This window comes from Macrobrachium rosenbergii, chromosome 4 (assembly GCF_040412425.1).
Source record: "Macrobrachium rosenbergii isolate ZJJX-2024 chromosome 4, ASM4041242v1, whole genome shotgun sequence".
Classification (NCBI taxonomy): Eukaryota; Metazoa; Arthropoda; class Malacostraca; order Decapoda; family Palaemonidae; genus Macrobrachium; species Macrobrachium rosenbergii.
This window is the reverse complement of record NC_089744.1, coordinates 67110082-67135081: the sequence shown is the minus strand read 5'-3', so window position 1 is coordinate 67135081 and position 25000 is coordinate 67110082. Positions and strand designations below refer to the sequence as shown.

General features: G+C 37.3%; 1 protein-coding gene, 1 long non-coding RNA gene and 1 pseudogene across 5 annotated transcripts in view; 2 read left to right on the top strand and 1 right to left on the bottom strand.

Moving 5' to 3' along the window:
* The window catches only part of Efa6 (Exchange factor for Arf 6), a 190523-nt gene extending 185849 nt beyond the window's left edge, over positions 1-4674 (top strand). For all 4 annotated transcript variants that reach the window (XM_067099180.1, XM_067099188.1, XM_067099170.1 and 1 more), the window contains one exon: positions 3569-4674. In XM_067099180.1, coding sequence (XP_066955281.1) covers positions 3569-4208 — 640 coding nt within the window. In that variant the 3' untranslated portion in view covers positions 4209-4674. The remainder of the gene's footprint in view (positions 1-3568) is intronic.
* The window catches only part of LOC136835567 (uncharacterized), a 74306-nt gene extending 51403 nt beyond the window's left edge, over positions 1-22903 (bottom strand). The window contains exon 1 of the long non-coding RNA XR_010852196.1: positions 22607-22903. This is a non-coding gene — a long non-coding RNA (uncharacterized lncRNA). The remainder of the gene's footprint in view (positions 1-22606) is intronic.
* The window catches only part of LOC136835564 (alpha-L-fucosidase-like), a 13482-nt pseudogene continuing 3628 nt past the window's right edge, over positions 15147-25000 (top strand).

The following is a 25000-nucleotide window of genomic DNA, read 5'->3' as shown; positions in this document are numbered from 1 at the left end:
CACCATGGAGGAGTTGATTAATTGAATTTAATTAGCCCGTGGTAACACACTGGAGGGAGTAATCTACCGCTGATCACTGAACTGAGCTAGAGTTAGTTTAGGGCAAGGCATGGGGGCCAGTTGTGGGCTGCTTTTGGTAGATTTGGCTTCTCCAGGGGAGGAAAAGGAGTGGGGTGGATGCGACTTTCCATGTCACGGTCTGGGTTCCAAATGCGTTGTTTACGACAGGTGAGACGCTCCTCTGTTGTGTGCTTGAGAGTGGTGAGGTCAGTCATCTGCAAGATAGTCACACAGCCAGCAAAAGTGTGTAGGAAAATAGATCTTAGGGTTAGGTACTTTAAGGTTAACTTAACCTTGTCTACCTCACAGCCTGGGTTCGCCTCTATACCTCAACGGACGGGCATCAACTACTGAACACGTGATGGGGGGGGGCGTCAAAGCCGGTGCTATTGTCCTACCCGAGTTCAAAATAGGCCGCTCCCTTCTTTACCGCCAGTAAATCTAGCCTACCAGTTAACTGAGAAGTGTTTTGGTTCAGAAATTCGAATTATTATTTGGCTGGCTAAGAGGGAGGAATGAAAATACGTGAAAATATATATATGTGTATGTATGTATGTATAACTATATGTATGTATGTATATATATATATATATATATATATATATATATATATATATATATATATATAAATATATATATATATATAAATATATATGTATATATATGTATATAATATATATATATATATATATATATATGTATATAATTTATATATACAATTTATTTATTTATATATTCATTCATATATATATGTGTGTGTGTTTTCATATTAAGCAATTTCCACAAGAAGTAGATAAAAAATAAATAAATAAATAAATAAATAAATAAATAAAACATACATGATCACTAAAACATTCATGCTTAATCTGCAGAATTAAGGATAAACCTCCCCACAGTACACTAAACAACATTAGCTGCTTCATACCAGTGCAAAAAGCTCATCAGTAGCATTTTGAAACTACACACAGATGGTGCTATTCATATCTGTATTTTGCATATTCCCTGATTTCCTGGTCTTCCTAACCTACTCACTCCTAATACTCTGAATTATTTCATTTTCACCAACCTATAAGAACCCCATTCTTTTCTAGAGGGGAGAATCATCTCGAATTTGACAATGATCCATTCCGTCAACTAAGCTATGCTTTTTGCCACTACTGTACTACATACCACCACATTTTCACCCTTTCAAACCTTGCAACTCAACATATAATACACAAACAAGTTATCACGTCAGCTCCATCCTTTTTTTCTCTCATTTGCATTCAATTTCCACACTTCAGTTCCATAATGGAGAGTAAGTTCAACAGTGCCTTCATATATTTCACTCTGGCTTTCACAGACACTATTCTTCTCTTCAAAATACAGTATTAGCATACACAATGCTACATTCTTTGCATTACTTATTCTGTAACTAACCTCATTCTTACATTATGTTACGTTTACTCCTAAATACTTATATGAATCAGCCACTTCCAATTTTCCACCATTAATACTACCATTCCTAGATTCTTCTTCCTAGGCTCTATTTACCCTAATACCCTTCCACTTTCTCAATCACTTCCCACTCACTCTTCTTTAAAATCTTTCAAACTTTTACACAAGTTTTTGTAGTTTCTCTAATTATCCCATCACAGTATATCATCTGCAAACTTAAGTCTTTCCACTCTCCATTCACGACTCATTTTCTTATACAGCAACTTTATTTTCTTTCTCCAATTCACTGTGCTTCAGTCAATCTATAAAGATCTTGCTGTCAAAGGAAATTTAATGTCAATGGCTTGCAACTCAAATCCACTGTAACCCATGGCAGCAAGGCAGAATTATGGACACCATGACGAGTGGTATGTCTCCCAAATGGTGGATTAGCCTGTTCTCCAATGGCTAAAGGCAACTCAGCTTCTTCCACTCAAGCGGGATGCTGTGAAACAAAATAATATCATTCCCACCACTCTGCACGCCGTGAAAATGACCACATGCCAAGGGCCATTGGGTCTATCATTATTGGTGCAAAAAATTTGGTAACCAGAATGAGAATAAGACTTTGGTAGGGAAAACGGTCGGGTTTAAGCAATGATGGCAACAACAAACAGGCACAATGTTTAGCTGGAAAGGAAAAAAACACCCTACAGAGATGCGCATGCTACACCTTAAAGAACTAGGAATGAACTATTGCAGTTTATCTGGTGTCATAAAGAACTAAGAAGCATTTGCAATGAGATGGAGAAGCTCATAGCATCAAGCATGTTTTTTTTTAAATACAGTGTTAATTGCAGTCTTATTATACTGAAAAGCAAAGGAAATTTTCTACACTTCTTTAGCAAAAAGAATAATTCTACAACAACAGTTTAACCCAACGGCTTATATTTACTCCAAATACTTTAAGGAAACATGGGAACAAAGTTAGGGTCCTCTAGTAATTCTTGAATGATCAATGAACAATTAGAGATCCATAATTTATGCATGGCTGAAAAGACAATTAATACACTTATTAGTGAGACATATAGTAATGGCACTAACGACCTTAACCTTTGTATATGCAAGAATTAACATGCATGTATTACTTTCTTCTTACATTTCACTGTCCCATTTATAAACAAGACGAAGTGTCAGAATTAAAAGTGTGTATACCAAGGCAGGCATCAATGTTTCTGACATCAATATATTAAATGTAGTGAAGAAGTGACTTCATAGCTTAGAATTCTGAGTAGATATTTGGACATTTCTGTAACGTCCTATAAATTAACATTTTAGAACCGACTTCAGAAAATTAGAGAGCTCTATTCAAATTTCCTGGCTGTCAATATTTCAGTTTTAACATGTAAATTCCTACCAAAGGGGTTTCCATTTTGTCCATAAATGAAGTTACTGATTCACTCTTGAACTCACAGGATGTAAAAGCCCGAGATTTCCTACACAGCAGTTCCAAGGAAAATTATCTAACATTAGACAGAAAATCATGTTGTATAAATACATTTTTTTTTCACTGGTTTTACACGAGTAATTACTAAGGGACACAATTTATATATTTCCTCACTTATGTAGCAGTCCTTAAAATAACATTTATCCTTGGGAAGACAAACACAACAAAAGATATATTCCCTTTATCTTAGAAAAGTTTTCTCTACTCAAGTATATTGACAGAAAAGGTTGCCCAATACAAGCATGGGAGTTTGTACCAGAAATACTAATCTCCTGGCTGATGGTCATGTAGCAACTGTTTTGGTGCAATAAAGATTTGGAAATCTTCGTTAAACCACATAGCCTGTACACAAAATAAATCAATTAACATAAGCTTGTAATGTTAGTAATTAGTAAGATGTTTGTTATTTTTAGAGTATACTATATACCAAAGCAACATTTCTTTACTTGTATCAGCCTTTTAAATTTGAAAATACAGATCAAGGTATAAAAATTTGAGTAATGTAATTTTAAAAAATGTCTTTCTCGATCAAATAATTCCTTTCAAGTGATGAAATCTGTGATTAATTCCCGGTTCTATTTGCAGCCCACCCCCCAACGACTTCCTAAGTGAAAATGAGGATTTCGGCACCATTCGATCCAAGATGGAATTGATTGACGTTGACAATCTAGAGAATTTTGCCAAGTGTACCAAAGAAGAGGATGAGAAGAGTAACCAAGGAACACTTAAGAGAAAAAACAAAGAGGACAAAGAAAAACGAAAACTAGAGAAAGAAAACGAAAAATTTTTCAAAGAAATGGAGAAGAAAGAAAAGGAGATCGAGAAGAGAGAAAAGGCCAGGGAAAAAAAAGAACAGGAAGAAGAGAAGAAGGTTAAAGAGAGGGAAAAGAGGGAACTTGAAAAGGAAAAGAAGGGACTTGAGAAGCAGAAGAAAGAAAAAGAGAAGCAACTTAAAGAGCATAAGAAAGTGGCGGACAAGAAAGACACTCAAGACGAAGCCATTGATGACGACCCTCGAATTGGCACCCTAAACAGAATCTCGGCCCTTTTCCGCTTCAGTAAGCTGAACAGTACAGACAGGGAGGAAGAAGCAGAGAAGGACGACGATGCCAAAGGAAATCAGACCTTATATGAAAATGTAGACCCGGAGGCACCTCCCCTCCCACCAAAGCCTGCACCAAATTCTCCTATCATGAGAAATGTTGGAACCCGCTTAGATATATGATGTACATAGTTGTGTTCCTAGATTCTTTATAGGCGCTATTTGCTTTTTGAACTGTTGTTTTGTGAATAGGGTAAAACGTTAACATCTTTTGTGGTAATGAAGCTTTGGTAGCAACTAAGTTCCTTGACAGATGCTCTTCTTGGTAGTGCCTCATCGTAGGATACATTACATGCTGCAAAACGGCTTCAGGAAATGGACTAATGCAACACACTTCTTAGGTTGTGCCTTTTGAATGTATAAAATACTATTATCCTTAACATCCTTAATGTAAATTTATAGACATGTCTAGTCACTTTAGTGTTCCCAAAGAAGCTTAAAAACGAGTATGGCTAACGATGCCTTTTAACCATAATTAACACGATTCTTACCAAAGATACTTCGAACTTGTACTTTTCCCGTTTTTGTGTTGTGAAAACCGAAATGGTGGGAATGCTGGAGATAACAGAATAAAAGATGCAAAAATACATCAAGTCGGGTGTCCTTTTTCCATTCATCCTATCAGTGCAGGGTTAGCTCTTATGTACAATCATTTTAGTCGGTTACAAAAAACTAAAAAACTCAATTTATTTTGGACGCAAAAATGTGCAAGTCTTAAATCATCCTTTGTCAGATTTAACAGCCAATAATCACAACTAATTTTAGGAAGCTTTAAGAATTCTTACCAGTGAGATTCTTTCTTTCTCTGTGTATCAGTAGCCACCACAGTTAAGTTATTTTTCACAAAATTCTTCCTTCATTTCCCATCCTTTTAAGTGGCTTTTTTCAGTAACTATATTCATTAAAATTATTTACAGCTGGTAACACCGTGTACTATTGAAGTTTTTTATTATTTTTTTTAATGACTAGTCCATGTTTATGATTTTAAGTATGCCTAGGGACTTTTGTAGTGTATTCTACATTAAGTACCCCATGTACACTCTGCACACTTGCGTAAGAATTCTTGTATGAGCCAACCTCTGTTAAATGACTGGGACTAAGTCTATTACAGTTGCATAAGCACATCAGATCCCCCAGGGCTAAGAATTTTTGATCATCACAAGAAACCGAATGATACATTATGTCATCACAAGAAACCGGATTATACATTAGGAAAAGTCCAGATCATATTCAAAACGAAAGTTATTTCAAAAAGGAAAGACCAGCTGTCCTTTATTTTTGGAAAACAGAATCTTTTTATCGTGAAATGAAAGAATTGCAAAAGTAAGCTGGAAATTGAAATAAGAAATATTACTAAAGATATATAAAAGAAAATACATTGTTCACTCTATAAACTCCTGGAATGAGTAGAATAAGAAATTTTGGTCAAGGGCCAAGCACTGGGACCTATGAGGTCATTCAGGGCTGAAAGGGAAGTTGAGAGTAAAAAAGTTTTAAAAGCGAAACAGTTGCAGTTGCACTCTTAAACAATTGTTAGAAGGTGAAAACTAGCATGGAAGAAAGAGTCTGTGAACAGAGGTAGAGTAAAAAGAGTGAAAGTGGTAGCAGCTAGGGGCCGAAGGGACAATGCAAAGAACTTTAAGTAATGCCTACAGTACACCAAGTGAGGTGCACTGACGGCATTAACCCCCTACGTGCTCTATAAACTCCTGAACTTCACATAACAAAAAGACATTATGATAGATGAAAGCTTTTAACTGTAGCCAAACATTTAATGAACTGTAATTAAAAGTGAATACGCCTAGGGGATTAAGAAGAATGATGAATAGCAAGAGACAGGTCAAGATGAGAAATAAGAGACAATGTATGATGACAAACCCTTTACGGAAGTGACTCTGCCTTCACAAACCCGCCTCTATAATACTGCAAACAAAAAATGCGATACGCTGTTATTACATCAATTATCTGTAAGTAACAAAATTATTCATCTTACGTAATAAATGAGGTCAGCATAAAAATATCCTGACACTCGAATCTGCATAAGCTTTATCGACAGGATGGAAGTTAGGAAAAACAGCATCACAGTGAGTGACGTCAAAGTCAAATGGGATCTTTTGTTGTGGTCTAAGCAAGGTGATTTCATATCCTATCATTTTCACTGACATTTTTTAACCACATGTGTTCATTAATACGACAACATATTAATTAACATATCTTTAACTTGCAAACATGTACAAGATTAGTTTATTTGAAAATTAATTATCTGGTGTTAAAACAACAAAGGTTACTGGCACCTAATTATCTAGAAAGTTATCATACTCCTGGCAACATGATGTTCTGAAAACATATATTCAAAATACAAAATTGGTAAAATTTTACCAATTTTTTTACTTGTTTTACTACAATAATCTTCTGGAATTACCGATATTCGCAATTAAAAAAAAAAGTAAATTCGCTGTTTTATCATCAATGACAAGTGATTTCACCAATCGAACGATTTAAAGGCTGTGACGTCATTCAATAATAAAGTTATTATGGCATGTCACGTGTCATACCGGTCATGGATAAATTTAGTATCAGTAACCTGAACATTCTGTGAAAAATGTAGTTGAATGTATATTTACGTAGTTTTGCTGTCTAATTAGCAATCAGAGAGAGAGAGAGAGAGAGAGAGAGAGAGAGAGGGAGAGAGAGTGAAGGGGGGGAGAAATGGAAATGAAAGGGGAACGAGTGAAGGGAACTGAAAGGGATAAAAAAGTAGGGAAATATCATCCTATAATGTTCGCGTTTCTTAAAAACCTGCTTTTTATTTGTCAGTTTTATGCCTTCCCTCCATAGATGTACAGCTTTTTGTACAGTTTACAGGTGTAAATATTTTCGTTCAATTTACAGATAGCAAAATTACAGACGTATTAATTTTTGTTCCGCTTACGGATAAAGTATCACTGCCCTGGGACTTTTTTTTTTTTTTTGCAAAGAACAAATACTCCATCGCTTGTGATAATAATTCCTTGGAACAAAATACTAATATGTATTCCACTACGACCCCATTATCCAGTGATAAAAATAATTTTTGGTTTAAGTCCCGAACAAACGCATCATCATTTTTCAATTCTGTATGTCACTCGCCCTTTTAATCTTTCCCAGATCCCGAAACACCGTGGCGAGGAAAAATTCGAAACTCACATACTGTTTAAAATCTTGATTCGTGTTATCAGTTACAGGCTAAGTAATTTAATGTAGTTGGCTTAAGGCACGGAATTATTATTTTTATATTCACAGAGCAAATTATCATTACTTAAATATACATTTCATGACTTATTTTTCTTTTGGTCAACAGATCTTATGACGTCACTGACAAGGGAGGAAAACTAGTTCAATACCTCTTCACAAAGAAGGTTTATTCACGCGTTAATATAATCAACGGTTTTTTCCGTTCTCTCTCTCTCTCTCTCTCTCTCTCTCCTACCAAAAGGTGAAGTGGAAAATAAAGTACTGTAGTAGTATTTGCCAAGGATTACTGAAACAATTAGCTACACGAAAAACAATCATTTTTAATAAATACAGATGTTCAGAAAATACAAATATGAATGGAGGGAAACAAAACTGTTTAGAAAAACTAAAAACAAAAAAGTGAAACGAGAGAGAAAGAGATATCGTTTTTATCTAATCTAATTCTAATTTGAATTTAGAAAGATTTTATCAATAAGAAATAATGTTGGACGCTTTATATTAGCAGCTTATACTACAAGCACCAAACATGACATTAGATAAAATTGAAATATGTTTCATTTTTCCTCAAATACATTTTCACATCATGAAGACTCCGCGTTGTGAACTGTGAGTGAGACATACTTGACAATGGAATCCAAAGAATAATAAACAGCCATCCTTTACGAAGTCAACATAATTGGGGAAAGTCCAAAGATAAATGGTCCTTTTTCCAGCAACTGGAATTAGGAAATGGAGGACCTCTGCTAACACAATATACTGTACAGTACAATTCCGCCCTGTTTCATTCAACAATTTTTCTACACACGTTAAATTGCTCATTGTAAGTTCCCGATTTGTGTGTGTGTGTGTGTGTGTGTGTGTGTGTGTGTGTGTGTGTGTGTGTGTGTGTGTGTGTGTGTGTCAAGAATAGAGGTGAGGGGGCCTGGGATGGCTTTGGGCATATAACCAGGTGGCACTCTAGAACTGATCTCACCTTCCAGGTTGGGTTTAGGCGTATCACAAAGTGGCACTTTAGAATTGATCTCATCTTCCAGGTTGGGTTTAGGTATATCACTATGTGGCACTCTACAACCGATCTCATCCTCCGGGTTAGGTTTGGGCATATCACCAGGTGGCACTCTAGAACTGATCTGTTCTTCCAGGTTGAGTTTACGCATAGCACAAGGCGGCACTCTACAACCGATCTCATCTTCCAGGATGGGTTTGGGCATATCAACAGGTGGCACTCTACAACTGACCTAATTTTTCAGGTTGTGTTTGGGCATATCAACAGGTGGCACTCTACAAACTATCTCATCTTCCAGGTTGTGTTTGGGTATAACAACAAGTGGCACTCTACACCCGATCTCATCTTCCAAGTTGCGTTTGGGTATATCATCAGATGGCACTCTATCTCATCTTCCAGGTTTTGTTTGGGCATATCAACATGTGGCACTGTACAACCGATCTCATCTTCCCGAACAGGTTTGGTCATAACACCAAGTAACACTCTACAACCCATCTCATCTTCTGGGTTGTGTTTGGGCATATCACCAGGTGGCACTCTATAACCGAACTCATCTTCTAGGCTGGGTTTAGGTATATCACTAGGTGGCAATTTAGAACCGATTTCATCTTCCAGTTTGTTTGAGCATATCATCCTATGCCATTCTAGAACTGATCCCGTCTTACGGGTTGGGTTTGGGCATATCACCAAGTGGCACTCTAGAACTGACCTCATCTACCAGGTTGATTTTAGTCATATCACACGGTGGCAATCTAGAACAGACCTCATCTTCCAAGTTGGGTTTAGGTATATCACACTGTAGCACTCTAGAAACAATCTCATCTTTCAGGTTGTGTTTGGGTATATCACCAAGCAGCACTCTCGAACCGAACTCATCTTATGGGTTGGGTTTGTTCATATCAACAGGTGGCACTCTACAACCGATCTCACCTTCTGGGATGGGTTTGTGCATATCACCAGGTAGCACTCCACAGCCAATCTTAACTTCTGGGTTCTGTTTGGGCATCTCGCCAGGTGGCACTCTACAACCAATCTCACCTTCTCAATTGGGTTTGGGCATATCACCAGGTGGCACTCTACAACCGATCTCATCTTCCAGGTTGGGCTTGGGCATATCACCAGGTGTCACTCTACAACCGATCTCACCTTCTGGGTTGAGTTTGGGCATATCACCAGGTAGCACTCCACAACCAATCTCACCCTCTGGGTTGGGTTTGGGCATGACCAGGTGGCATTCCATAACCGGTCTCATCTTCTGGATTGGGTTTGGGCATATTACCAGGTGGCACTCCACAACCGATCTCAACTTCTGGGTTGGGTTTGAGCTTATCAACAGGTGGCACCCTAGGACTGACCTCATCTCCCAAGCCGGCTTTGGGCATATCACCAGGTGGCACTCCACAACCGATTTCATCTTCCGGGTTGGGTTTGGGCATTTCATCAGGTGGCACTCTAGAACAAATCTCACCTTCAGGGTTGGGTTTGGGCATATCACAAAGTGGCACACTACAACGGATCTCATCTTCCAGGGTGTGCTTGGGCGTATCACCTGGTGGCACTTTAGAACCGATGTCATCTTCCTGGTTGGGTTTGGGCATATCACCAGGTGGCACTCTAGAACAAATCTCATCTTCAGGGTCAGATTTAAGCATATCACAATTGGAATTCTAGAGCTGGTCTCATCTCCCAATTTGGGTCAGGGCATATCACAAGGTGGCACTCTACAAAACCGATATCATCTCCAAGGTTGGGTTTGGGCATTTCACCAGATGGCTCTAGAACAACTCTCATTTTCCGGGTTGGGTTTGCGCATATCACCAGGTGGCACTCTAGAACCAATCTCATCTTTCGAGTTGGTTTAGACATATCACCAGGTTGCACTCTAGAACCAATCTCAGCTTTACTAAGAAAGAACCAAAGCCTTAGAAAACTAAAATGACCTTCTGGGCTGAGACTAGAGAAAATGGTCACTGAGAATAATACACGGTTAACCCGATTTCCAAGGACAGGGAATATCTATTTCTTTGTGGGGAAGAGCCTGGCAATACCAAACTAAAACTAAAAAGGAAAAGAAAAAAAATCTCTTGAACAGACTAGGTGGAAGCAAAGGTTAGGGTGGGGATTAGGGAAAGAAACAAAATGAAAAACACTATTAAGGAGAGAGAGAGAGAGAGAGAGAAACTTGTTCCCATTCATTCTTTACTTCTATTTCCATATACTCTGTGGGTACTTTTCGGTTTTTTAACGAAAAGTTACTTTATGGACGAACTTACTATTAAAAAGTTCTTTTTTTTGTTCTCACTTAGTTTAAACTTTACCCGGTTTTCGCTCACATCTAAACTTTCATTATGCCATGTCTTAGCCTTAATACCCATTTATGACATAACTCTCTGTTGACCAGTCTTTTCGTTTTGTCTCTCTCTCTCTCTTTTCGTTCTTCTCTCTCTCTCTCTCTCTCTCTCTCTCTCTCTCTCTCTACGTCAGTTCTCCTAATCCCCGCTTTTCCTCAGTTTCCCATGTCCATCTTTCTTTATTTAATATAATAAATTTTCAACCGTTTGTACCGCAGGATCCAAAATAACAAAGACTCAAATAATATATTCAATTTCATCTGAAAAATTAACGTAAAATTGTTTCTGAGCTGATTAAGAATCACAACTACTCAGAAATCCAAACCAAATGCATTGTAAGAGGCATTTATCACTATGAAGGAATGATATGCCAGAACTGCACAAACACACTCCTGCCCGTGCAAACACAATACAAACATACTGTATATATACACACACAAAGTATATATAGTATGTATATATATATATATATATATATATATATATATATATATATATATATATATATGATTATATAGGTTTATTATATAAATATACATATATCTATGCATATATATTTGTGTGTATTTGTATTGTGTTTGCCCGCGCGCAAGTGTATTTTTGCAGTTCTCATGTATATGTGTGTATACAGTATATATACATACATATACCCACACACACACATATATATATATATATATATATATATTAGGGCTGTACCGATACCACTTTTTCGACCGATACCGATACCGATACCGATACCTTGTTTCTGGCCGATACCGATACCGATATTTTACCGATACCGATACTTATAAATTTTCACTTAAAATAGTTGAAATTATTTTGAAAACTCAAGTTAGTATCAATTCTATGGACAATAAAACTTAACATTATATTTAAACAATAATCTAATATTTTGGCCATAAGTTTTCATTTTTCAGTGAAACTCATTTCTTAAAGTTAAGAATTTAAGATATTAGTTAAGATACCATTGATATCGTGATGCACATTGTCACTGGTTACAAACCTGCAACATAGTACGGCGACAGTGGACAGGAACTGAACACGGTCATTCAGTCAACACGAGTCACACGACAGTGTCATAGGGATAATGTACCCGACCTGTACGGTCTTAGCGCTCAATACTGTATCTACTACCATGTTAGCAATTCTGTATTGCACTACTGTTGTGTATGAATATAATCATGTTTCACATTATTTTTCATTCGGCATAAATTGATTTGTTTTCGCTATATTTGATAATTATAAACCCAATTTCTTTACAATATGCGCCATGTAGATAAGCCTTTTTTTTAAAGTATCGGCCGATACCGGAATTATTTTCCCGATACCGATACCGATACCGATACTCTCAAAATGGCCGATTTTGATACCGATACCGATACCGATAGTATCGGTAACAGCCTAATATATATATATATATATATATATATATATAGTGATTTTGGCGGAAATTAAGCGATCAGAGATATCAAAATAATTTCATTCACTTTTTCACTGGCAATGTGAAAGCATAAAAAATCCAGGAAAAGGTGCAAGGATATCAGGCCTAATTAGTTAATAAAAGAAAAGTAATTATTCAGTCCTTCGGAAGTTAACCTACATGATAATAAAAAGCAATCCATTGATCGCTTTTGTGGAAAAAAAATGCTGTGGTGATATTGCAAAGGTAAATAAACATAAGTTTCTACGATGGCAAATGCAGCATTATTCATGGCCATACAATTTTTATTACTGTAATGTGAATTGAAAGCAAAATGAAAGTGTAAGAATGCCTCGTTTACCGTGTTCTTTCATGGGAAACGAAAATAAAAGTACAAAATGAACAGGTACCTGGACAAGCAAGAAAGGCAGAAACTTACTGGCCAGCAGTGCTCAAAGTTTTAGTCACACGAAGATAAGATATCATACGAGTGAACACAGAGAACTTGGGCATACGAATGCGTAAACAGAACTTGGAAAATAATAATCGTACGTGGTGGGTGACCTTCTCAAGAATGCTTACCTTTGGAAAAAATCAAATCAGAGTTGTGACGGTTGTCATGCCAACAAATTGTCAACTCTGGACCAGTTTCTCAAAAAAAAAAAAAAAAAAAAAAAACTTATCATCCCAAGAAGACTACGTTTCATCAAGTTTTGACCATCTGTTCTAGAGACATTCTGCTGACACACGCTGACAGACACTTATGAAGATGTTATCTTATGACTTCGTTGGGGGAGGTACTAAGATAAAAAGCCAGAGTCTGTGCTATATCTAACCACCCACTTTTAAACTGGAATTCAGAAATATATTCACACACAAGACTGAAGTTCACACAATTAAAAACACAAACAGAGCACAGATATATAAATGAAAAAGAGGATAAAGAACAATATAGCTAAAACAAAAACAAAGAACCATTACACTTAAATTCCCAATGACAACTAAGAGATAAGAAACCCACTGAGAAAATTCGCAGTTGAGTGCGATTAGATAAAAGAGATTAAATTCAAGACTGAGAAAAATTTCTTTTTCAATTTAATTCAAAAATAGGTTTTGCCCATGGCACTCACTTATTTTTATTTACATGTCTTTCATAATCATGTTTACTTTTTTTGTGGGAAAGTTAACTCGCCCAGTACACATTCTTTAATTAAAAATTTAAGATACACCTAAAAAAAAAAATTTCAATTCTTCTATATATATATAAAATTTATATATATATATATGTAAAAATTATATATATATATATGATTATAGAATATATATTACATATATATAGTATAGTTTATATATATATATATATATATATATATATATATATATATATATATATATATATATATATTATATATATATATATATATATTAGGGCCTTCAAAAAAGTTATATAGAAAAGGGAAAAATAAAAGAAACTATCAAGTTATGATGTTTATTTTTCAACATATGATCCATCTAAGTCAATACATGTTTGCAATCGTTGGTACCAGCCTTTAAGACCATCTGCATAAAACTAGGCCTTGTGATGAACCATGTCAAAGCAGTGTTTTTCACATCTTCAATGACGAATGTTTGATGCCTTTATGATTTTTTCAGTTTTGGAAACAAAAAGAAGTCACTAGGGGCTAAATCAGGACTATATGGATATACCGAAATTCAAGTTCCATGAGCAGGGGGCATTGTCGTGATGGAAAAGGACTCGCCGATGCAGCTTTCCTGGACGTTTTCCAGCAATACTTAGCCAATCAAAACTCCTTTGTAATAATATTGATTGTTCTTCTGTTTTCAAGGAAGTCAACCAGCAAAATCCCTTTGCATCCCAACAGACCTTCCCTCTTGAACGTTCCTTTGATGGGTCCCTTCCACCCCTTGGCAGCCACTGTTTTGATTGAGTTTTATCTTCGGGATCATATTGGTAGAGCCACGTTTCATCACCGGTAACGATTCTATCTAGAAATGCTTCAGGGTCTTCATCCCACTTGTTCAAAATTGCTGTTGAAAGGCCTGCCCTAGTTTCTGATCAGGCGCAACAGCTTTGGGACCCACCTAGCAGAAAGCTTGCTCAGCCCCAAGTTTTTGAATTGTATAAGCTGAGCCAACAGACAAATTAAGGGTATCGGCAACTAATTCAGTGGTAATTCGCCTATCCTCTTCAATCAGGTTACGAACTGCATCAATGTTTTCCTCACAAACTGACGTGGATGGCCTGCCACTTCGAGGATCATCTTCAACATCATTCTTCCACTTCTAAAACGAGTTATCCATTTGTAGGTGGTTTATTTTCTTTGGGGCATTATCCCCATAAACTTGCTGCAAAGCATCGATGATTTGACTGTTCTTCCAGCCTAGCTTCACCAGGAATTTGATGTTTGTTCTGGCCTAGATTTTGTTGGAATCCATGCTACTCAGTGAGTGCTAACTTCAGACTACTGGTACAGCGTTTTATGCATATGACAGTTCCTGCTCAACAGGGATAGAGACTATTATGAAATAACAAGCAGTTGCAATGAAAACCAAATTCGTCCATAAACTTAGCAATATGGATATGAACTTTTGAATATATATATATATATAATATATATATATATATATATATATATATATATATATATATATATATATATATATATATATATATATATATATATATATATATATATATATATAGGAAAATGTATGTAGCCCAACAGTTTCATCCTCCAATGTATTGTATACCCATTTACATAACCATGTGATGCAACCAAATAAAAATAAGTAGTATCATCATCTATATATATACACAAATATTATGATTATAATATGTAGATGTATGTATAACCCAGCAAATAAAAATAAGTAGTATCATCTGAGAAACACAAATATTATGATTATAAAGTAGATATTTACACCAGCTTACTGACTATCACCCAAAAGGAAAGACACCGGTAAAGGAACCACAAGCAGAGATAAACAGGAGAGAGTACTGATTTCATTGTTTGTTCAGAAGCCTGGGAATGTACACACATGATCCTCAAAGGAGACAGCAGAGACGTCAGGAGAATGGAAGCTGTTACCACGGACTCTATAAGGGCATGCGATCCTCGCTCTTGGTCACAGTTCATTTCTGAATATCGGTGTGATGATACCTCTTTCACATTTAATCCTTTTTGGTAAGTACCATTGTAAGTTACTCGATGCTATATCATAAGGCAATGCAAAAGAATGACTTGCCTTGCCGGGTCAGACAAGATCACTGCAGGAAAAGAGCTATTAATAACTTTGATTCTTAGGGGACAAGAACCCTCAGTACAGAGCAAGACTCAGTGATTCTGGAAACACAGAAGAAGATGCAAAGTTATATATTCAAAAGATGAAGCAGTGAGTAAAAAGAAAACTAGTTTAGCGAGAAGAAAATCATCTTCCTAGGCATTCGTTACAACTACAGAGGATCTTTAGAGAAAAGAGTTGAGGAGAAACTCCATCACTTGAGAAACTTGAAATGGGTCAATTATTATTACTTCAAGCCAAGCTGATAGTTAATATGCGGCCTGTGAATTGTATTAAAACACTTCAGAGCTTGCTAATCAAGTCAGTTGTTCCCTGGAATTTTGTGTAAAATTTCCTTTCACTTGTAACCTTGGAGTAACCCAGCACACCAGCATGATTTTCATACCTTGTTGACTTACAAATTAAATAAGAGCCAAGCCCTACCAACAAAGAAACCACCAACAGACTAAAAACAGCCCCAAGCTCTGATTTTGCTCTCTCAATATTAAGATCTACTTAGGAAACCTCCCTAAACCTGAAGGAACACCAATGATGGACAAGTTGCTAGAGGTCTCCTAGGCCTTTCGACATGCCAGGCACACCATTCCAAGCTAATGCACAGCAGAAGCACCCTTATAAACAACACCAAAAATGATGCCACATCCACCCATTCTCTGCATATATTACCCTAAGTTCAGGAAAGTGGTGATGAGCTGTTCCCCTTAATGCAGTTGGAGCATAAAACAAGTAGGAAAGCCACCCAAAACAATTACAATGGCCACCTCAACCTTAATATATACCCACCTCACTAGAGTCTATGTCACCAACCAAGCCTCCAGCAGGAAGTTACTGGTGGACAGTAGCCCCTTCAAATCCATTCTCCCTACATCAACAATGGACCCTGGAAGACCCAGACACCTATCTATGACGACTGGCTGCCAACAGCAGCCCAATGCTATCATGTGGACACCAGACCTTAACCCTTCACCTGATGAAGAAAAGTACTGGTGGGACTTCACAGTTATTGACATCCTGACACCCCTGCTCAGCGATGACCTCCTTGGGCACTTTGCCTCCTTACAGGCAGCACCACTCACCACCAGACCCATGCAACCATCCATCTCTTCAGTAAGCACCACAGACCTAAACAGCCTCCTAAGAGTTCCAAGTCTCCTACATATCTCTGATTCCATGCGCGACCAATCACTTATGACTACTTTGCATCCCACATGCAGCATTAAAATGGGAAAGAGCCCACTAATACAGTCAGCTGTTTCTAGAATCCTGTGCATGGTTTCCTCAAAATGTCACCCTGCTCAACAAAAGCAAGCATCTGAAGTTCCAATAATTCATCTACAGGACTGGAAAGATCACTCCACAATTTTTCACAGAAGGGAGAACATTAGAAAACTGCATGGTCCTGAACCTTACATAAGAAAAGGCAAGACTAAAGAAAGTTACACTTAACATCATAGGTGGGTGGCAAACATGGTCAGAGTTAAAGAAAATTTTACAGCATGCAAAATGAGCTATCTGCAGAACAGTGTCAGAGATTATTATTAATACCAGTGATAAGGAATCTGATAGAGCTCAAGTTTTTGTCCAACAACATGAGATGAGAGTCAGCTACTGAAGGCCAAGAAGGGGAATACTATTCAAAACTTGGCAAAACCTCCCATATTCTTACAAGTCTTACAGTATATTAGTTTTGAAACAGATAAGTTTCTCAAATGTGCAGTTGCAATCAAGAATGACACTTGAAAATTGTAACTATTAACAACCACTGTTTGCACCATGCACTTATTTTAGCATCAATAGCAACCACAGGTCTTTACTGTTTTAAAATATTCCTAAAGTGAGACATGGCTACATCATTTAGCAGGTTTATAACAGATTCTTGCTTCATCACGGATATATTTTTTCAACAACTCTGCATTTCCCCAACTTTAAACACATTTCTTTTATTAATGAACTAGGGATCTCCTCCCTTCCCACCTCCTCCTCTTAAGGTCCTACAGTTCTTGTGGTGTGCTCTGCTTTGTAATCCACATAATCATCACTGACTTCTAAGCCCACTGACTTACTCAAAGACACAAAGTCCACCACAACAGACTCAGCCTCAAAACCTTCAAATCCCTTTCTGCCACAGCATCTGGCCACAATTTCCTCCAAGAAGAGCTCATGCCCTATAAAAAACATACCCCTAGGCTTTGTATAAGAGTCTTATGCAATGGAGGATGTTAATGTTAAAGTGGTTTTAGTACAGCCTTTGACTGTGTGAATCATAAAGGACTTATCTACAAGCTAAGATTATCGGGAATAGATGGCTACTTTTCTTTATATTTTAAATGAATTTTTAATGTGGAACCCAAAGGGTCTGTGTTGATGGCAAGTATAGTAGCTTTAGTAATGTCATTTCATGTGCTCCTCAAGGTTATGCTCCTCAAGGTAATGTTCTTGGACCTTTGCTATTTATTATCTATACTAGAGACATGAAACAAGGTTTGGAGAACAAATTGATGCCATATGCTGATGACAGTTAGTCAATAGTTAATCAATCCAGATCACCTGCCTTTGCATCCTGATTTACATTTAAATAGTACAGTTTGAAATGTCAGTGACTCTCAAGTTTTAGGTGAAAATTTTGATAAATAACTGATTTTTGAGAAGGATTTATAAACAAAACATTGCTTCCTCTGTTTCTGTAAAAGATGTGTCTTGCAGAAATGTTTTTGAAAGTTCCAGGATGAAGCTATTATATCTAGATGTGTGGTCTTCAGGTGCTGACTTTCATCTCCAATTCTTGAAGAGTGCCCACTTGCAGCTGTGATGTGCCTAATGCTATGCAAGTTCTTGCCAGTCGTCTGTGTTCATCCAAAAGCCAAGGAAAATGGACAAAAGCATTGCAATTCTTTACTTGAACAAACTTTCCAAAAACTAGATTGTACAAGTTAAGAACCATCCAAGTACAGAAGTACCAGTGTACAGGTGTACTGTATATAATTACTGTAATACAAAAAGTGATAAGCCAACAACACTACCCTGGAGAACACCAGAGATTATAATTCTGAAGACACTATAATGCCCATCTACAACTACTCATTCTAATGTTAGTCGAAAAACTCAATAATAATACTAAGAAATAGTCCACTAACTCCCATCCATCTAAATTTTAAAAAAAGGTTTTGTAACTACCAGTCAAAAACTGCATGAAAGTCAAGACCAAGCATACAAATTTCATGCCCAGAATCAATGGATTTTTAGATGATACTGGAAATCAAAAGAACATCCCAAGCACTCAGGTCCTTGATAAAACAAAACTGCAAACTGAGAAACAGATGATAAATCAGCATAAGCCTTCAGATATTTGACCAAAAGAAGTTAAAAAACTTGGCAGTTACAGAAGCTGGGTGATAACTGACAGGGCCAGAACTACCATAAGAATTTTTCAGTCCCATGCAGTGGATGACAAGATGTTAATTATCAGTGGAACATGTGTTCGAGAGCTACCCTTAACCCCTCTGCCCCTACAGGCTGTGAAGTGTGCTTACTAGAAGCCCTGCTGAACTTCTTGCAAGAGAAAGGGAGAACAAAAGTATTAAACAGTGGAGATCCATCTAAGAAAAATGGAATGCAATGGAGGTTCACTACTCTTGCTAACACCCTTCACACCTCTGAACATGACACTTCTATAAAGCAGAAAAAACTCAAAACAAAAAAGCACAAGTTCAACTTGTTAGTCAAGAGGCATGCAGCAGGATGCCCACATATGATGAGGGTTGGAGAAAAAGTGCTAAAAGACAGCATACAAGTAAGAGGAAATCCCCCCCCCCCTCTCATCCCCCAAAACCACCAGTAAATCATCTCGTTGCCAAGTTCAACAACCATCTCCAGCTCACACTAAAAGATACTCCTATATAAAAGGCAATGGTTTATATTTCTTTAGGTTTAATTTTACACCTTAATGCTGACCTTATTACAGTGTTTCATTATGCACAAAGAACTCTGCCCTTGGGCTAGCACTTAATGACAAAACTGAAAACATACGTAGCAAAGGGTGTGCTCTTAAGCTACAAATGAAAAATAAAAGAAATTCATTACAATTCAGAATGAATTTCTTTCATTTTTTATTTGCAGTTAAGCCCCGTTAATGCACCAAAATAGGTCTGAAATTGTAGTTTACAATATGTAAAGGGGGATCTCACACATATACAAAATGTGGTGAAAGCATTGTCACATTAATTATCTCAGTTTTCTAACGCTGACATTATTTCATTATGCATTGGGAACCCTATTCCTAGATTTGCACTTCAGACACAAACGAATGCACACAGGTAGATAAGGTGTGCAGAGTAGTAAGGTATTCCAATGTAATTTTTGAGCCAAAACACCAAAGAAGGATCTTAATGCTGACATAAAAACTTTTTTTAACACCTTCCTGAACCTGAAACTGCATGACCCCCTGCATTCAATGCCCAAACTCAAAACAGCCTCTACAACAGCCTACCAGCTCTCTAAATGACCCCTTTTTAGTCACTAAAAAGTTATGAAACTCACTGCTTATACCACACACACCTCCCCTCATCTTCAGATAACTGCACTGAGATGCAACAGGCCTATGACCTAGAAAACTTATACAGAATTGCCACTTTGATGGCATGTAATTGAGGTTTTACCCTCATAAAACCTGGCTAGCCTAACCCTTATAAAACATGGCTAGTCTATATGAAATTCACCAAACCAGAAACATTTGCCTGTAAATGGCCTAGCTTCACCTGTCGTATGTTTACCCAAAGGCTTATAAATTTGCCTGATTTCTAACTGCAATTAGCTTAGTCTAACTTTTTGTCATTGTGGCCAAAACTCTAACTCTACTCAATATAGCCTATAAATCATAAGCAACGTCACAATATTCTACCCTTTTCAACTCAACTCCCATGGTCTAAGCAACAGTCTAAAAACCTATTCATAAAGTTAATTTCATAACTCTTCTCAAGGCCACTGAACATTATAGAAGAGGGTGTATATGATGCAGCTCAGGTGAGATAACTTGAGAAATTTACCAAAATAATGCGAAAAATTGAAAGTCTTTTGTCTAAGTTTTTGGTTAATCCCCGAGGTACTAAGCATGGCATCCAGCAGACCTCTTCTGCATAAAATCGTAAACAAAAGATGGTCAATTTCTAAAGCGATCTAACCTATATTGCATTATATACACCATTTTCTATAATGGGAGCAAGTGTAGAATGACGGGAACAAGTTTCACAAATGAAAATAAACCTAACTTTTCCTAGATGGCCATGTCCTAACCTAACCAGACTTGGTAAAACTTACTTTAGTTGTGCAGCCTCATTCCTGCCAGTTGCTGACTGGGACAGGTTAAGCCTTTATGGTTCAGGTCCCCCCACCCCGCCAAGTCAGAGCACATTGGCATTATAAGTGGGTAAGAATGGTTATCAGGTGGCATTATAAGAAAGGTTATGTCTATGTGTGAGGAACCTGTCCCAGTCCGCTACTGGCAGTTATCAGGCCAGGCAACTAAAGTAAAGTTTTACCCCAGACCTTATCTTGGTAGATCTAAGTAGTAGCTCCGCAGCAGCGATTTCCTTCTAACTTAACTTTTTCTACAGTTTTTGGCTGCTGATTATGGATTTACCTTCAATTTTTGTCCCATGATTGTAATTAACCTGTAATTAACCACAGAACTTCATCCAACAAGGTAGGGGACCTGATGGGAAAGCGGGGTTATGGGTGGGGTAGACCATGGGTAATGAGAAAACACCCAAACATTACTGTTTAAGGCACTACAGAAATGAAAAACTCCCAAACAAACATAGAAACCAGACAACAAAGGTAGCCGTTACAAAGAAAAAACTTTCACTACTATTACTATTTTGAATGCTGCCACGCATGCACAATCTTATAGGGGAGCTTTTGGTACACTTTCCAGTCCTTCTAACGTTTCAATTTACAGCAAAATACATTTAAATCCACAGGTGCCAGTACTAAACACAGTGAAATACATTTGATCCCCCAGGTGCCAGTACTAAACACGGCGGAATACATTTGATCCCCCAGGTGCCAGTACTAAACACAGTGAAAGGGGTTTCAGGAGGATTTGAGAAGTTTCTCCTGTCATTGGAGGGGGTGTGGGGGGTATCCATGCACGATCCTCACAAGCATTTCCAACTATTGCACCTCCCTGTTTGCGTTGGAACAGTTCATAAGTATTTCGTTCCAGTACACTGGCTGATTCCTTGCTGCATGCTCCTTTGAACCTAAAACACACCACCTTTGGCCATTACCTGCAAAAACTCTTGCTTCAACTGTTGGAAAATCAACGTATACTTTTATGGCAATTACAGTGATGTTAATTTACCTGCGTCAAAATCACAGCCTTTTAAAAAAAAAAGGGGCGAATTTTAGCCCCGGTGCCTAGTGAGTGCAGTCTCTGAGTCCCTCAGGTAAGTTTCTTAGGGCTTCTTTTCTTAGTGTACGGAACTGTGTTTTTTTCAGATTATTTTATGAATTCAGAACTCTAAGCACATCTCCGTGCCTGTTTTTACCTTGGAAAATGTTTTTTTCTACAATTCTAGGGCTGCTGGTAAAGGAGTTGAAGTTTTGTTTTTGTCGATCACATGTTCTTTGTTGAGTAGAGTTAAGGGGCAAATAACAGTTGGCCAACAATAAACAAACTCACCTCCATTATCAGCAGTCCTAAAAGTGTAGAAAAAACAGTTTCCAAGGTAAAAACAGGCGAGGAGCTAATACTTAGATTTACCCTTATCTTCCTAACCTCATTTAGGGCACCATGCCCTGAACTGGTTGGGGGAGCTTTGCCCCTCCTCTGGAGCCCCAAGTGACACTAAACAATGGAAAGGACTTATCTTGTCGTTGTGAAAACTACCCCTATATTGTTCTGTAAAAAAATTTCAATAATAGTCCTAAAACAATATCTTCATATGTCTGATCTTGTCCCATCTCCTGATGGGGTAATGGCCTAGCTAAAACCAATGTAGTCTAAGCCCCTTTAAGAGCAAAGGCAAAAAATTCACTAATTCCGTCATTTTCTGCATTATTTCACTCTCTATATTAAATTGCTTTATTATAGCCTATCACTTGTAATTTTGGTCGCCATGTATCCATGATGCCCAAGCTACCCTAGCCTAGGGTAGAGCTTGTAATGAAAAATAAAACAACTCACCTAACTTCTTTCAGCAACAGCAAAACGTTGAAATTGAAACTTCCTCAACATTATCAAACTGCTCATCAGAAGTCGAGCACGGTTAACAGCGACGTAACAATTGGTAGAACTAAAATAATTAGGTTAACAACGCTCTTTCTGCAAATAACTCACCAGTTTCCAAGTGACAGCCGAATGACACATTCATAAAGACACTGACAACCGCTCGGGGCCTCGCACTCTCCAACTAAACTCACAAAGGCCTCTACAACGGCTCACCTGCTCTCTAGCAGGCTCCCTTTAATCGCTACAAGTAATGAAACTTTTTCATGATGCCACAGTACATGTTATTTATAATTTGCTTTTTATTCTCTATTGGGCGTTCACTGCTCCCAAAAATGAAAATCCGCCTACATCTGGAAAGAGAAAACATACCCAGCCGGAAGCTTTGTAAGCAAATTTAGCTTATGTCTAAATAAAACCATGGAAACCAAGATTAGAATTAATTAATGCGAACTGCAAACTCAAATATTAATAGACAACGCTTGAAGAACGACCTGCATGAGTTGAAACAAAGGAAGAAAGCAAACTAAAGTCAGTACAATGTGTAAATAAATAAAGTTTCGCACGAGTAGGATTATAAACTGAGCTAAAGTTGAAATAGGCATTATAAGGCTTATTTAAAAAGCAGTCAAAGTGGAGGAATTAGTTATTGTATAAACACTAAAATAAGCAGGCTAAGGTAAATTAGAAATAATGCTCATATTACTTTTTAACATGACTGTTGAAACAAATTTATCAGTCTTTAGTGTTATTAATTAATGACAGGTTTCTTTTCTTCGTTTATTTAAGCCTTGGTTCCTTTTGCTGTGGCAAATTATGAGCCGAACTGGGATTCTTTAGACTCTCGCCCTCTTCCCCAGTGGTACGATGACGCTAAAGTAGGCATCTTTCTTCACTGGGGAGTTTTCTCAGTTCCGTCTTTTGGATCCGAATGGTTTTGGGCATACTGGAAGGGTGAGTTTTGCCTGATAATGATGGTCTACGCCTCCTGATGTTATAGACAGTCAATGTAAGGTATTTCTCCTCGAATGCCATAAAGATGTGTTGTACTACTACTGCATTGTTCAAGAATGTTATTCTTTATCTGCCAGTTTTCTCAGAGTTATAACTGCCTTACACACTTTCGTATACTAACAACTTACTTGATATTTTGATATTAATGATTGTAACTCTGGTCTTCTAGAGCACCAAATGGCATTTGTTTTAAATTACACTTTCTTGGCACGGAAAAGACAGTTTTCAGCATTTTTCGATGTTAGCTATTCTTGACCTAGCTCAGATGTATAAATGCCTAGAGTATATGCCTAACTAGTCGACAAATTAATGGAAGTTCATAAGGGTTGAAAATTATTTTTATCTCTCTTGCAAGATTAAAGGTCTAGAACAATTGCTATTCTTGTAACTTTCCTTTAACGATATGAGTACGAATCCTAACAAATTGATGTTTATTCTGGTACTATATTCTAACTTTGAAAGACATAAGATCTAGTGACTTCGTGCAAAAACTAAGGACATGCACGTTAATGAACACAATGCTTCGCACATAAACAAGAAAGTGCAAATGAGTATTACGGATGTTAAAACTATGTGCATTTTAGTGTAGGGAATCTTCAATTTTTTTACATGGAGAAAATGTTATTCATTCCTCAGTGTTGCAAAAGAGAGTAGATCTACTAAAGATCAATAATTTTCTAAACCTAGCTCCGTTAGCTACAGTAAACCTATTATATATACATGGATTGTATTCTTTAAAACTAAAACTCGCAGGCGGATCGTCGGCATACGTGGATTTCATGACGAAGAATTACAGGCCTGACTTCACCTACGCTGATTTCGCTTCTCAGTTCACGGCTGAGTTTTACGATCCGAAAGAGTGGGCAGAAATCTTCAAAGCTGCTGGGGCCCGTTACATAGTCTTGACGAGCAAACACCACGAGGGTTTCACCAACTGGCCTTCGAAAAACTCTTGGAACTGGAACAGTATGGATGTTGGACCCAAAAGGGACTTACTTGGTGAGTGAGGCCTATTTTAAGTAGTGGTCTAATAAATAATCAATTAAATTTAGGCCACTTTGTGTGATAGACGTATATGCATAACATTAGAATTTATATTGTCGTAACAAGTTACAAATCGGAAGGCATTATGTAAGTGATTAGGTAAATGTCTATACAAAGCTACTCACATACATATAAATTATATAATCATATATGCAGCACCGTGAGTGCAGGCTGCATATGTCTGTAAATGTTTGTGAGTATACTAGATTTGGACATGCACTTACATAAACATATGCATGCACATGCACAACACCCACCCACACACACACACAAGATATATATATATATATATAT